The sequence below is a fragment of the Geotrypetes seraphini genome, chromosome 3, assembly GCF_902459505.1.
Source record: "Geotrypetes seraphini chromosome 3, aGeoSer1.1, whole genome shotgun sequence".
NCBI classification, from domain to species: domain Eukaryota; kingdom Metazoa; phylum Chordata; class Amphibia; order Gymnophiona; family Dermophiidae; genus Geotrypetes; species Geotrypetes seraphini.
In genome coordinates, this window is record NC_047086.1 from 7663093 (window position 1) to 7676405 (window position 13313).

Genomic DNA, 13313 nt, shown 5'->3' on the forward strand with positions numbered 1-13313 from the left:
GCACCAACAGACAACTGTCCATGCTCCCAGGCACGATTCCTGCCCCCATTCTTTTCTCCAGCTTATAGGCCCTAAAATCAGCCTTCTTTCCTTCTTCATGTTCTTAAGGTCCTGGAATTAAGTTCGTTTAGGGGCATGGCTGGGATGAAATGGGACAGAGCTAGATTTGGAATTGGGCGGGGCCAAATGTCCTCTTTTTTTAAAGAGGAAATCTGGCAGCCCAAATTAGCTCCACACCCTGTTGTGTAGCAGCAAGTTCAGAGAAAGAACTTACTGAATGTCCTCTTCTATATTCCCTGTGCAACAGTGGTATAGCCACAGTAGGCATAGTCTCACTCATTTTAGGCCTACCCAGCAGCATAGATGTGATCTGGCTCATGGGGATCCCCAAGCCCCACTAGTTGAAAACTCCCAACAACTATCCCTCCCCTCTTCTCCAGGTGATCAGAGGTCTCTTAACTCCATTCCCCCAACCTAGTATCTTTTCAGTTCTTCGCTGGCAGTCAGCAGTAACTCATACCTAATGTGACCATTTATTTTTTTCATCAAAATGGGACATCTATTAATATTCAATCCTGCCCTAGCCCCACCCCCAGTCCCGCCCCCAATTTCTTCCATTTTCATGTACACACAATATCTTATTAATTCATAATGGTAAACATAAAATAATAAAAAAAGCACACTGTATGCAGAGAAAATGTTAATTATCATTTACGAGTTTCAGGGTTTTTTCAAAGATGTCAAGGCAGATTACTTTAAAATATGCAATATCACCTCAGTAACTATAGAAAAATAGACAAATATAAATAGCAGATATAAATTCTCAAAACAGACACATTTTGATCACTAACTTGATAATAAAATCATTTTTCCTACCTTTGTTGTCTGGTGATTTCATGAGTCTCTGGTTGCACTTCCTTCTGACTGTGCATCCAATCTTTCTTTCTTTTTTTCTTTTGCATCCAACATTTCTTTCACAATCCAGCCCCATCCCCTTTGGATCCAGGTCTCTCTCTCTTTTCCCTCTGTTACCCTCCCCAGATCCAGTGTCAATTCTCATTTCTACCTTTGTTCCAGGTCTCCCTCTCTCTCCCCCTCTGTCTGTACCTCCCACAGTCCTGCAATCTGCCTCCTGTCTTTCCCCTTTCGTCCAAGCCTTTTTCTCTGTAGTCTTTCTAATGTGCTTACAACCCCCCCCCCCATTTCTCTGCCTCTTTCTCTCCTTCTTTCCTTCCTCCCTCCTTCCCTCCCAGCAGATTTTAGCATATCTCTCTCCTTCTTTTTTCCCCTCAGATCTAGTATCTGTCTCCTTCCTTTTTTCCTCCTCCCAGGTCTGGTATCTGTCTTCTCTCCTTGCCCCCTGCTCTGGCATCTCTCTCTCTGCTCCCTTCCTCCTGTTCTTCCTTCCCAATTTATTTTCTGCCTCTGTCTAAATTCTTTTTTACTATTCAGTCCTCAATTTCCCTCTTTCACTGTGTCTACCTATAGCTTGCCACCTCTTTCCCTCACCCCTTCCTGTAACTAACTCTATCCTCTTACCTCAATCCTGCATGTACCCTTTTTTCTTTCTCTTCCCCACTTCCTTCCAGCGTCTCCTCCCCCTGTCCCTCACACTTCCATTCAGCGGCTGTCCCTCATCTCCCCCACACTTCCCTGTTTCCCTCTCTCTTCTCCTTCCATCTACTGTTCACCCTCTGTCTCGCCCCTTCCATTCACTGTCCTCTCTGCCCTTTCCATCCAGTGTCCACCCTCTCTCTCTTCCATATGGCATCTTCCCTCTTTCTATTCTCCTTCCATAAGCTATCTATCCTGTGCCCGTTCTCTCCTTTGTACATGATTGATTTCAGCTCTGCTACCTCTCCATTTTTCTCTCTGTCACCACCCCGTCCCCTTTGCTCTGACATCTGTCTCTTCTCCTTTCTTTCCTTCCCACCCCACAGTCTGGCATCATCCCGTCCCTGATTCCCTGGCATCTCTCTCCTTTCCCTTTCTTCCATCTTTCCCTCCCCCTCCATGCTCTGACATTTCCTCCTTCATTTCCCCCTTCCTTTTCCTTTGGTCTGGCATACCTTCCTCCTTCCCTCCATCTCTTCTTTCCTCCAAGCCCTGGCATCTCTTTTCATTCCCTCCCTCATCTTCCTTCTCCCTCCATTTGGGTACAATTCTTTCCCCAATTCTTTCCCCCTCTGTTCCCTTTCCTCCTTCTGTTACCCAAGGCCTGGTGTCCTGAACTTCATTGGGCAGCAACAGCATTCACAATTCACTGCTGTTGCCAGCTTCAGGCCTTCCTCTCTGTCGGGTCCTGTCTTCATGAAAACAGGAAGTAGGCAGGACCTAGCAGAGAGGAAGGCCTGAAGCCGGCAACAGCAGCAAATTGTAAATGCTGCTGCTGCCCGAAGAAAGTAATGGCACCAGACCTTGGAGCACATAGGCAGACCGCTTCTCCCCCCTCCTAGCCGAACCCCTGCTGACCCTCCTATCTCTCCCCCTCAAGCGAACCCTTCCGACCCTCCCAGCAAGATGACTGAGCAGCAAACCTCCCTCCAGTAGCGTCGGCAGCCGCAGCACACTAAACAGGCTGCTTCACGGCTTTCTCCTGCCAGTGAAGCGTCACTGATGACATCATCAGTGACGCGGCAGAGGGACTCATCGGCAGGAGAAAGCTGCGAAGCAGCCTGTTTAGCATGCTGCAGCTGCCGATGCTACTGGAGGGAGGTTTGCTGCTCGGTCATCTCGCTGGGAGGATCAGGAGGGAGAGATAGGAGGGTCAGCAGGGCCCGAGTGATGATGCTGCTGCTGCTGAATCCAGGCTGCGATCCCCTGTCCCTTTGTCCTCACTCACAGCTTCGGGATGCCCTCTCTGAAAACAGGACATTTCGGCGTCCCGAAGCTGTGAGTGGGGACAACGGGACAGGGGATCTCAAAAAGGGACTGTCCCGTTCAAAACAGGACATATGGTCACCTTACTCATACCTGCTGCTTGCACTGGCTCTAAGCCTCCCCTTTGATGCAACATTATGTTCGTGGGACCAGGAAGTTGCATCAGCAGGAAGGCTCAAGGCCAGCAGAAGCAGCACATATGAGTTGCTACCAGCAAAGAACTAAAGGATTTAAAAGGTACCAGGAGGTTGAGGGATTGACGTTGAAAGACTTCTGATTGCCTGGGGGGAGGGGTAATGAGGGACAGATTCTGGGTAGGGGGCAGGGATCTTGTATCCACCTACTTTGGGCTCAAGCCCATCCATAATTTGGTGTCTGGCTATTCCCCTGCTCTGCAATAACTATCATGCTGACCTCAAACCCCATTATCTTCCTTCACACTGTAGCTTCTGTCCCCCCAAAAGATGCTTTCTTATACTCAAGAATGTCATTTGCTTAGGTTACCAGAAAAATACTGGAAACAGACACTTCCAAACAAACTCCCTCCTAAGAAGGAGCCACTGCTGCTGACTTATCTCCCCTTATCTGGTTATCTGGAGCAGGTGAGTTCTGATAAGTATGTTACATTTACTTTTATTTATACAAGCTTATAAACCCCAAATTCAGCACTCATACTGATCAAGTATCTAATGCTGGCATTTCTTTTTGATTATTATTATTTATTTCTAATTATACATCAAAATTTACAAGAATATATCTTGTTCCAATAAACACAGGGAGGAAAAACAAACCAAGAATTATATAACTTCATTTTTACAATCATACACTTTATCCCCTTCTTAGACCACCATAATGGGGGGTGATCAAGCAGTAAAAAATAGTGAGAGAAAATTAAAGAGGCATTTAATTATACAAATAGGCTTAATGTATCAAAGCGCCCGCTACTTCCATTATCCTTCAGTCCTTGATGACCTTCTTAACATCTAAGAATTCCTTCAGATGATTTGGAGAGAAAAATGTATATTTAACTCCTAAATACCTAACCAAGCATTTGCAGGGGTACGCTAAAAGAAACGTTGGTCCCAAATTAATAGTCTCTTGACGCAAAGAGAGAAATTCTTTCCTCCGCTCTTGAGTAATCTTAGCGACATCAGGATAAATCCATATTTTCTGCTCCCCAAATAGTTTTTAAGAGTTTTTAAAGAACATTTTCATAATCATATTCACATCTTGCTCAAAAACAAATGATACTAAGAGCGTTGCTCTATCAGTAACAGCTGTTATTGTTTGTTCAAGAAGAGCAGTCACATTTGCAAAATCTATTGCATTTTTCTTCCCTCTTTTCTCTCTTTCAATCTCATTTTCACCTTCTTCTCTTCCAGGCATCTCCTTATTAAGTAAATAATAAATTTTATTAATTGGAGGAATACAATTTGAAGACACTTCTAAATTTTCACACAAATATCTTTTCAATAAGTCAAGAGGCAAGACACCCAAAATTTGTGGAAAATTTAAGATACGGAGGTTCAAACGTCTATTAAAATTTTCAAATTGCTCTAATTTCTTATGAATAGAAGAACTATCTTTGATTGAAGCCACCTTAAACAGTTGTAAATGTTGTATTTCCTCCTGCATCTGCTAAGCTTGGACTGTAAAGTTTAATCTCATTGCTTCAACTGTTCCAGTTAATAAATTCAGTTTCTCAGTTATTTTAGTTACCTCTTCAGTTGATTTTTCCATTTTCCCCTCCATCCGCTGAAGCAAATGCCAGATGCTATTCATGGAAACCTCCGTCGGAGAGGATAGAGACTCCCCTCTCTTGCTTGCTTCCATCAGCTGTCCAGCCGTAGACATTGTGCCCTCGCCGGGAGACCCCGCGCCTCCACTTCCAGGATCACGTGTCTCTCGCCTCAGCGTCTCAGCGGTCGCCGGACACGGAGGCATGAAGGAACCTGGAGGAGACAGAGAAATTTCAGTGCCCAAAAGGGCAAGCGACTCCCTCAAATCGCCGCCCAGTACCAGGCTCTCCACTCCGTAATGGCCGAAAAGAAGCGTTCCATGGCCTTTTGCACTGGGGTGGATGACACCAGGGCCGGCGAGGAAGTAACCCTGACCACCCCTTTCCTCTTCGTATGAGGCATTGAAGAAAAAGGTATTATTTTTTAATAGGAAAAACAGACTCGGAGAGGATTTCAAAGCGTCTCTCGCAGCCCCTCACATCACCGCCATCTTGGCCCACGCCCCCCCCCCCCCCCCGAATCTTAATGTTGGCATTTCTGTACTACCTTTTCCCTGCAAGTTAGACCCAAAGTGGTTTACAATAAGTTTTAAAAAGATCACACAAAAAATTAGGCATTAATTACTTTTGAAATAATACAGTTTTCAGATGTTTATGAAAGAAGTAATGAGCCATTTTTCGTTAATGAAATAGGAGAGTTCTCCATACTTGCACCAATAATCCAGGAAGAGAAGCAGATATCCTCTGCGAGAAACCAGTATTGCAAGACTTTCTGGTTCTAGAAATAGGGATCATAATTCTAAAGAACAGAATTTGCATCTTAATTTGCATACAAGAGAGAAGGATTGTTTCCAGATAAACAAAACCCAGGTGGAATGAAGGACATCCAAGAAATGAATAAGAAAGACCTCAGGAGGTTTGGGAGTCCCCTAGAAGGAATTTTTAAAGGTCCTTTGTCCTGGAAATGATGCTCTCATCCTGACTGTTTTGAGGGACCAATACTATGACTCCAGACCTGAAAAGCCTTGGAAGTTGGAGCTCTCAAGTGACCCTTTGCCTAGCCCTTGGTAAGCCAAAGTATCCTGATGTGGCCAAGAGCCAGATTGACTGGTGGTAATTAGAGTGACTAGAGCCCTAAGCTGACAGTAGGAACGGAAGTGACTGGACTACCTGAAAGGACCAGAGGGACCCGAGCCATCCGTCCAACAGATTAGAAGTGACCAGACTACCCAGAAGAACCAGAGGGACCTGAACCATTACATTACATTACATTACATTACATTAGGGACTTCTATTCCGCCTATACCTTGCAGTTCAAGGCGGATTACAAAAAGAGCTAACTGGACATTTCCAGTGAAGTTACAACAGATTTGGGGGTTTTGGTTTTTTTCTGGTTACAAGGGAGGAGAGGTAGCTGGATTAATTCCGGAAGAACTTGCAAATTGGATATTAAATTGACTGTACGTTACTGTGTGATATAACAAATAGATTACAGTTAGAGTACAAATAAGATTACGTTACAACGCCAAACTAAGTAATGTAGTGGGCAAATGCACAACAGACGAAGATTCAATGCCCGACAACATGATGCACGACCTACTCCTACTGGAGCGATGGTCTAGGACATGGCAACTCAACTTCAATGCCAAAAAATGCAAAGTTATGCACCTGGGCAACCAGAATCCATACCAGTCTTATACCCTTAATGGCGAGATCCTAGCAAAAACGGTAGCAGAACGAGACTTGGGGGTAATCGTCAGTGAGGACATGAAGTCTGCCAATCAAGTGGAACAGGCTTCGTCCAAGGCAAGACAAATCATGGGCTGCATACGAAGGGGTTTCGTCAGTCGTAAGGCGGAAGTCATTATGCCATTATATAGATCCATGGTGAGGCCCTACCTGGAATACTGTGTGCAATTCTGGAGGCCGCATTATCGCAAGGATGTGCTGAGACTGGAGTCGGTGCAGAGAATGGCCACCCGGATGGTCTCGGGACTCAAGGATCTTCCATACGAAGAACGGCTTGACAAATTACAGCTATACTCGCTCGAGGAGCGCAGAGAGAGGGGAGACATGATCGAGACGTTCAAGTATCTTACGGGCCGCATCGAGGCGGAGGAAGATATCTTCTTTTTCAAGGGTCCCACGACAACAAGAGGGCATCCGTGGAAAATCAGGGGCGGTAAACTACGAGGTGACACCAGGAAATTCTTTTTCACTGAAAGAGTGGTTGATCGCTGGAATAGTCTTCCACTACAGGTGATTGAGGCCAGCAGCGTGCCTGATTTTAAGGCCAAATGGGATCGGCACATGGGATCTATTCACAGGGCAAAGATAGAGGAGGGACATTAGGGTGGGCAGACTAGATGGGCCGTGGCCCTTATCTGCCGTCTATTTCTATGTTTCTATGTTTACATTTCAGGGATCTGAATAGTTGGTTGGTGTTTTGGGGAGGAAGAAATTATTTAAGTGGAGCTTTTGGGGGAGAATTTATCTAGGAGGAGGGAGAAGGGTTGGGTTAAGATATCTGGATAAATTTTTTAAAAAGTAGAGTTTTGGTTTCTTTTCGATAAGTTTTGAAGTCGCCCGTTGCCGTCAACAGGTTGGAGATGGAGTAGTTAAGTTAAGAAAACTGTTGTTCTGCAAATCTCTTAAAGTGGAGTTTTGAAAGATGGAAAAACCAAGTCATAATTTTGCTTCAGTCCAACTTTTTTGATGCTTTTTGAGAAATTTACTATAGAAAGAAATTATACGGGAGCCATATCATTTGGCATTTTGAAAATAAAACAAGCTTTTTAAAAATCAATGTGTGCTTGCAGCTGAAACCAGTGATGTTCAACAAAACCAGAGTTTGTTATTATTTATTTAATTATTGGGAAATAATTTTTCTGTCTTCTAACCTAGCCCCCCCCCTGAAAAAAAACACACAAAAAAAAACAAGCCTTCACTCCTTTTCTTTTTCGGCTTAGCTCTGTCATTAGAGGGGATAAACTCTTCTGACTAACTCTTGTTTTTCACACTGCAGGCAAGGTTTTATTTTATTTTATTTTATTTTACATATTCAGTCAGATCAGAAAGCAGCTTTATGGTTTAATCTATAGTTGGAGATTATATAGCACAGTCTTCAGACTGTGGGGAACCACAAGTACTAGGGGTCACTCGGAGAAATTGAAAGGGGACAGGTTTAGAACAAACCCTAGGAAGTTCTTTTTTATCCAGAGGGTGGTGGACAAATGGAACACACTTCCAGAGGTTGTGATAGGCCAGAGCACAGTACAGGGGTTCAAGGAAGGTTTAGATAGGTTCCTAAAGGATAAGGGGATTGAGGGATACAGATAGAAGCAGAGGTAGGTTATAGAAATGGTCAGGAACCACTTCACAGGTCATAAACCTGATGGGCTGCCGCGGGAGCGGACCGCTGGGCGTGATGGACCTCTGGTCTGACCCAGTGGAGGCAACTTCTTATGTTCTTATGTTCTGCTGTTAGCTCGATATATTGGGAATATTTAGAATTTTAAAAAGGGGAAAAAGGTAGATTCCAGCAGAATTTCTATCAGTGTCTCAGTTGCTAGGCCCTCCTATAGAACTGCTGATAGGAATCTTGGTAACTCCTGGGACTATAGTCCCTTCCACCCTCCCACATCCCACCCATCCCAGGGTCTGCAACTCATATATACAGCCCAATAAATAATCAAGTCTTAGTCAATCCCAATTCTAACCAACCAAGATGAATTTCATTCATGCAGTCATTGTGGTGCTTTAGTTCCCAGGCATACCATCTGGAGGCTCAAGGCTTGCCCCATCTGTCTTCAACTTGCTAGTATCAAAGAGGAGCTCTATAAACTTAAGCAGCAATTGGAGGCAATTAAAGCAGCTACAATTTACCACCACTCCCCCAAAGAATAAAACAACCGAGGCATAAATGGATCACAGTAGGCTCAGGTAGACTACAGCATATGACACAGAAATATCCACCTTCACAGTTGTTGCCCCTAAAGAATCCCTTTGCTCCATTAGAGCATTGTGATGCTCAAGATAAAAGAACTAAGGAGGAACTAGAACCAATGAAGATAACTTGTGAAGTAAAGTACCCCTAAAGCACACATAAAAAAAAGCTCAAACCAGAAAAGTATTGCTGTTAGAGATTCCATCATCAGGAACTCAAAATAGTGAAATGCCTTCTGGGATCCTCAGCTACCAGGAATGCCAGAAAAATACTGACTGTAATTAGGGAAGAAGCAAAGAATAGAAGGTAGGGGTGGTGCATGTATGGAGGTTACTTCCGGTAACCACCCCCAGCAAACAACAAGATTTGATGATAATAAAGATACCAATGAAAGCAACAGTATTAGCAATTCACTTTCTAGCGATGCAACAGGAAATAAGCTGAAATTAAAATCTATACAAAAAATGAGATTGTTGAGGAATAGTAGCTGAAAAGCAATGACCACAAATGCCCGCAGTCTAAACAACAAAAATCAGGATCTGCAAGCCCTGATGTTAGAGGCAGACTTGGATATTGTTGTTATCGCAGAGACATGGACTCCACTACTCATCTTTCTCTCCGAGCGAATTCCATTAACCACCACCCTCTGGCGTCTCTCCGTCAACCAGTTTCTAATTCAGTTCACCACTTTGGGTCCTAACTTCAGCCCATCAAGTTTGTTCAAGAGCCTCCTATGAAGAACCGTGTCAAAGGCTTTGCTGAAATCTAAGTAAATTACACCTAGCATATGCCCTTGATCCAATTCTCCAGTCACCAAATCAAAAAATTCAATCAGATTTGTCTGGCACGATTTACCTTTAGTAAAACCATGTTGCCTTGGATTCTGTAACCCATTTGATTCTAGGAATTTCACTATCCTTTCTTTCAGCAACGCTTCCATTATTTTTCCAATAACTGAAGTTAGGCTTACTGTAGTTTTCCGCTTCATCTCTGCGACCACTTTTGTGAATAGAGACCACATCCGCTCTTCTCCAGTCCCCAGGAACCACTCCCATCTCCAAAGATTTGTTGAACAAATCTTTAATAGGACCCGCCAGAACCTCTCTGAGCTCATTTAATATCCTGGGATGGATCCTGTCCAGTCCCATCGCTTTGTCTATCTTCAAGTTTTTCATAAACACTTTCTTCTGTGAATGGCATGGTATCTACTCCATTCTCGTGTGTAACTGGCAGAGAGTTTCGGTCCTTCTCCAGGATCTTCTTCATGAACACAGAAGTATTTGTTTAACATATTTGCTTTTTCCTCATCACTCTCCACATATCAATACATATCATCTTTTAGTCTCGCAATTAAATTTTTCTTCTTCCTTTCACTAATATATCTGAAAAAATGCTGTTCCGCTTGTGCTGTCACCAGGCGTGTCTCTCTCTCTGTTGGCTTCTTTCAGTTTTACCTGGCAGTCCTTTCTATACTCCTCTTCTTGGGTATTTTTATATTTCACGAACGCCAGCTCTTTTGTCTTTATTTTCTCCGCAACCTTTCACCACTGGATAATTAACTGTTTTCTCTTTTAACCAATCCATAACATAACCTGTTTTCTATTCTATGGATTTGTACATTTTCTCAGGAGTTTCTCATTTAAGACATGGCAAAAGTTTTCTGAAAATGCTGATACCCAATATCAACTGCCTCAACTTTATTCACAGGTTTATTCAAATTTTCAAAAAATTTTGCAGATCGGTATGGTTAAATCCAAGCAACTCCATCCCATGAAGCGATGACACTGTGTTCAGTAATTTTGTTAATGAGAATAGTTTCTAACATTTTTCCTGGCATTGATGTCAGTTTTACCAGCTTGAAATTTCTAAGTTCTCTTTCTAAAAATTGATGTTACATTAGCTGTAAACACTGGAGCTTGCTAGCAGCTCAAAAGTCAGAGCCAAATCCTACTGAAGAAAAGGAACTGCCACCAGTCCAAAAGGTGGGCCTGCAGGACAGCCGAGGATCACTTGCTCCTCAGGGCTGAAAACAGAAAAGGTGCTGGCAAGAAAGGGAGGGGAGGTGGAAAAACATGGGGCTAGATTCACTAAGCTTTGCGAGCCTTCTCCGACCCCAACCCGATTCACTAACCACCTGGCCAATCAACCTCCCACCCAATCCAATCTGCCCATATAAATGAGGGGAAAAGGCATGCAAAGTAGGAAGGCAGCAATTCACTAAACAGAAGAAGGAACACTGATTGGACTGGCCGATGCAAAAAGAAGAGACTGCTGAGTACCAGTCGCTCACATCCTTGCCGACTGTCCTGCTGTCTGCCGCCCTGTCCCTTCATTGCGAGCCTGTGGTTTTAACTCGTGGGTTAAAAGTGTGTTCTGTATATCTGGCTATTGCATGTTCTATAATCTGTTCCCTTAATGTCCACTGAAAACTGCAGCCACCCCCCCCCCCTTTGTTTTGACCTCGCTTGTGCAGTCTGCGCATGCGTCTGGATTGCTCTGCAGCGATCCATGGGGGTCGCTCTGGGGCGTGCCTCCAATTGCATTAATTTGCATGAGGACTCGTAGTGAATCGGTCACCTGAGAAGACTCAGCCATGGATCGCCCATGGATCGGATCAGTGAGTTTAGTGAATCTAGGCCATGGTACCCTAATATATTCTCACAGCTACACACCCTACAAGCAGACCACATACATCCCACTCCCAAGCACAGTCATATACATAACACCTACCTCACCCTGCGGCATACAGAACTGCAAAGCATATAAAAGGCCAACTGGGCCTTCTCAGGAAGTATGTACTTTGTCACTAGGAGTAAGTGGGGACATGCGTTGATTAAAATATACTTTAATTAATGCATGCATTTGCAAAATTATCACACAAACATTTGCACCTGCAATTAAAGTACAATTTCTTCAAAATATGCTAATATTTTATAAAGCCATATAAAGGGGATGGGACTTGACATACTGCTTTTTCTGTGTGGTTAAAGCGGTTTACATATTTTAGACAGGGGCAATGACGTGTTAAGAGACTTGCCCAGAGTCACAAGGAACTGCAATGGGAATCAAACTTACAACCTCAGGGTGCTGAGGCAGCTACACAAACCACTAGGCCACTTTCAAGTTTATTTCGGGTTGATATACTGCTTAAAATATATCCTAAGCGGTTTACATAAAGCGTTATTAAAAATTATTTAAAACAGGGAGGCTAACATAGACAATTAAGATAATGAGGGAGATCACATAGGAAACAAAAGAAAAACAGCAGAAAAAATGAAAAAAAACTGATTAAACTGAAAACAGGATCCAGGTCTACTGTATACCCCAAAGGCATCTTTAAAAAGAAAGGTTTTAAGGCTAGCTTGTGGTTTTTTTGCCAATATTTATGCAAAGATAGCTCTATATCAGGGGTGCCCACACTTTTTGGGCTTGCGAGCTACTTTTTAAATGACCAAGTCAAAATGATCTACCAACAATAAAATTTAAAAAAAACCACAAAGCACACTGTACGCATAGAAAATGTTAATTATCATTCCTATTCCAGGGTTTTTCAAAGAGGTCAAAGCAGATGACTCTATGCACTATCACCTCAGTAACAACCATACAAAAATAGACAAATATACCCCCTCCCTTTTTACTAAACCACGATAGCAGTTTTTAGCGCAGGGAGCTGCGCTGAATGCCCAGCGCTGCTCTCGACACTCATAGGCTCCCTGCACTAAAAACCTCTATTGCGGTTTAGTAAAAGGGGACCTTAGTGTAAAATATAGACAGCAGATATAAATTCAGACACATTTTGATCACTAAATGTAAAATAAAATCATTTTTCCTACCTTGTCTAGTGATTTCATGAGTCTCTGGTTGCACTTTCTTCTTCTGACTGTGCATACAATCTTTCTTCCCTTCTTTTAGCCTGTATGCTTCCTCTCCTCCAGACCTCATTCCTTCCCCCAACTTTTCCTTCTTCTTCCCTGCCCTTTCTTTCTCCCTTTCTTTTTTTTCTACATAAGAACATAAGAACTGCCATCTCCGGATCAGACCTTTGGTCCATCAAGTCCGGCGATCCGCACACGCGGAGGCCCTGCCAGGTGTACACCTGGCATAATTTATAGTCCACCATATCTTTATATGCCTCTCTTAAGGAGATATGCATCTAGTTTGCTCTTGAAGCCTAGGACGGTAGATTCCGCAATAATCTCCCCTGGGAGGGCATTCCAGGTGTCAACCACTCTCTGAGTGAAGCAGAACTTCCTGACATTAGTCCTGAACCTGTCCCCCCTTAGCTTCATTACATGTCCTCTAGTCCGTGTCAAATTGGACAATGTAAATAATCTTCTCTGCTCTATTTTGTCGATTCCTTTCAGTATTTTGAAGGTCTCGATCATATCCCCACGCAGTCTCCTTTTCTCAAGGGAGAACAATCCTAATGTTATAAGTCTATCCTCGTATTCCAGTTTCTCCATACCCTTCACCAGTTTTGTTGCTCGTCTCTGCACCCTCTCCAGCAGTTTTATATCCTTCTTTAGGTAGGGAGACCAATGTTGGACGCAGTATTCCAAGTGTGGTCTGACCATTGCCCTATAAAGCGGCATTATAACTTTCTCCGATCTACTCGAGATTCCTTTCTTTATCATGCCCAACATTCTATTTGCCTTCTTTGCCGCTGCCGCACATTGTGCCGACGGCTTCAGGGTCCTATCTATCAGTACACCCAGATCCCTTTCTTGTTCACTTTTCCCCAGAGTTGCA

The 13313-nt window shown here is 43.4% G+C and overlaps 1 protein-coding gene across 1 annotated transcript in view; it reads left to right on the forward strand.

Moving 5' to 3' along the window:
• AK9 (adenylate kinase 9) overlaps nucleotides 1-13313 on the forward strand; it is a 1007389-nt gene that overhangs the window by 983066 nt on the left and 11010 nt on the right. The window contains exon 40 of the mRNA XM_033936269.1: nucleotides 3380-3482. Coding sequence (XP_033792160.1) covers nucleotides 3380-3482 — 103 coding nt within the window. The remainder of the gene's footprint in view (nucleotides 1-3379; nucleotides 3483-13313) is intronic.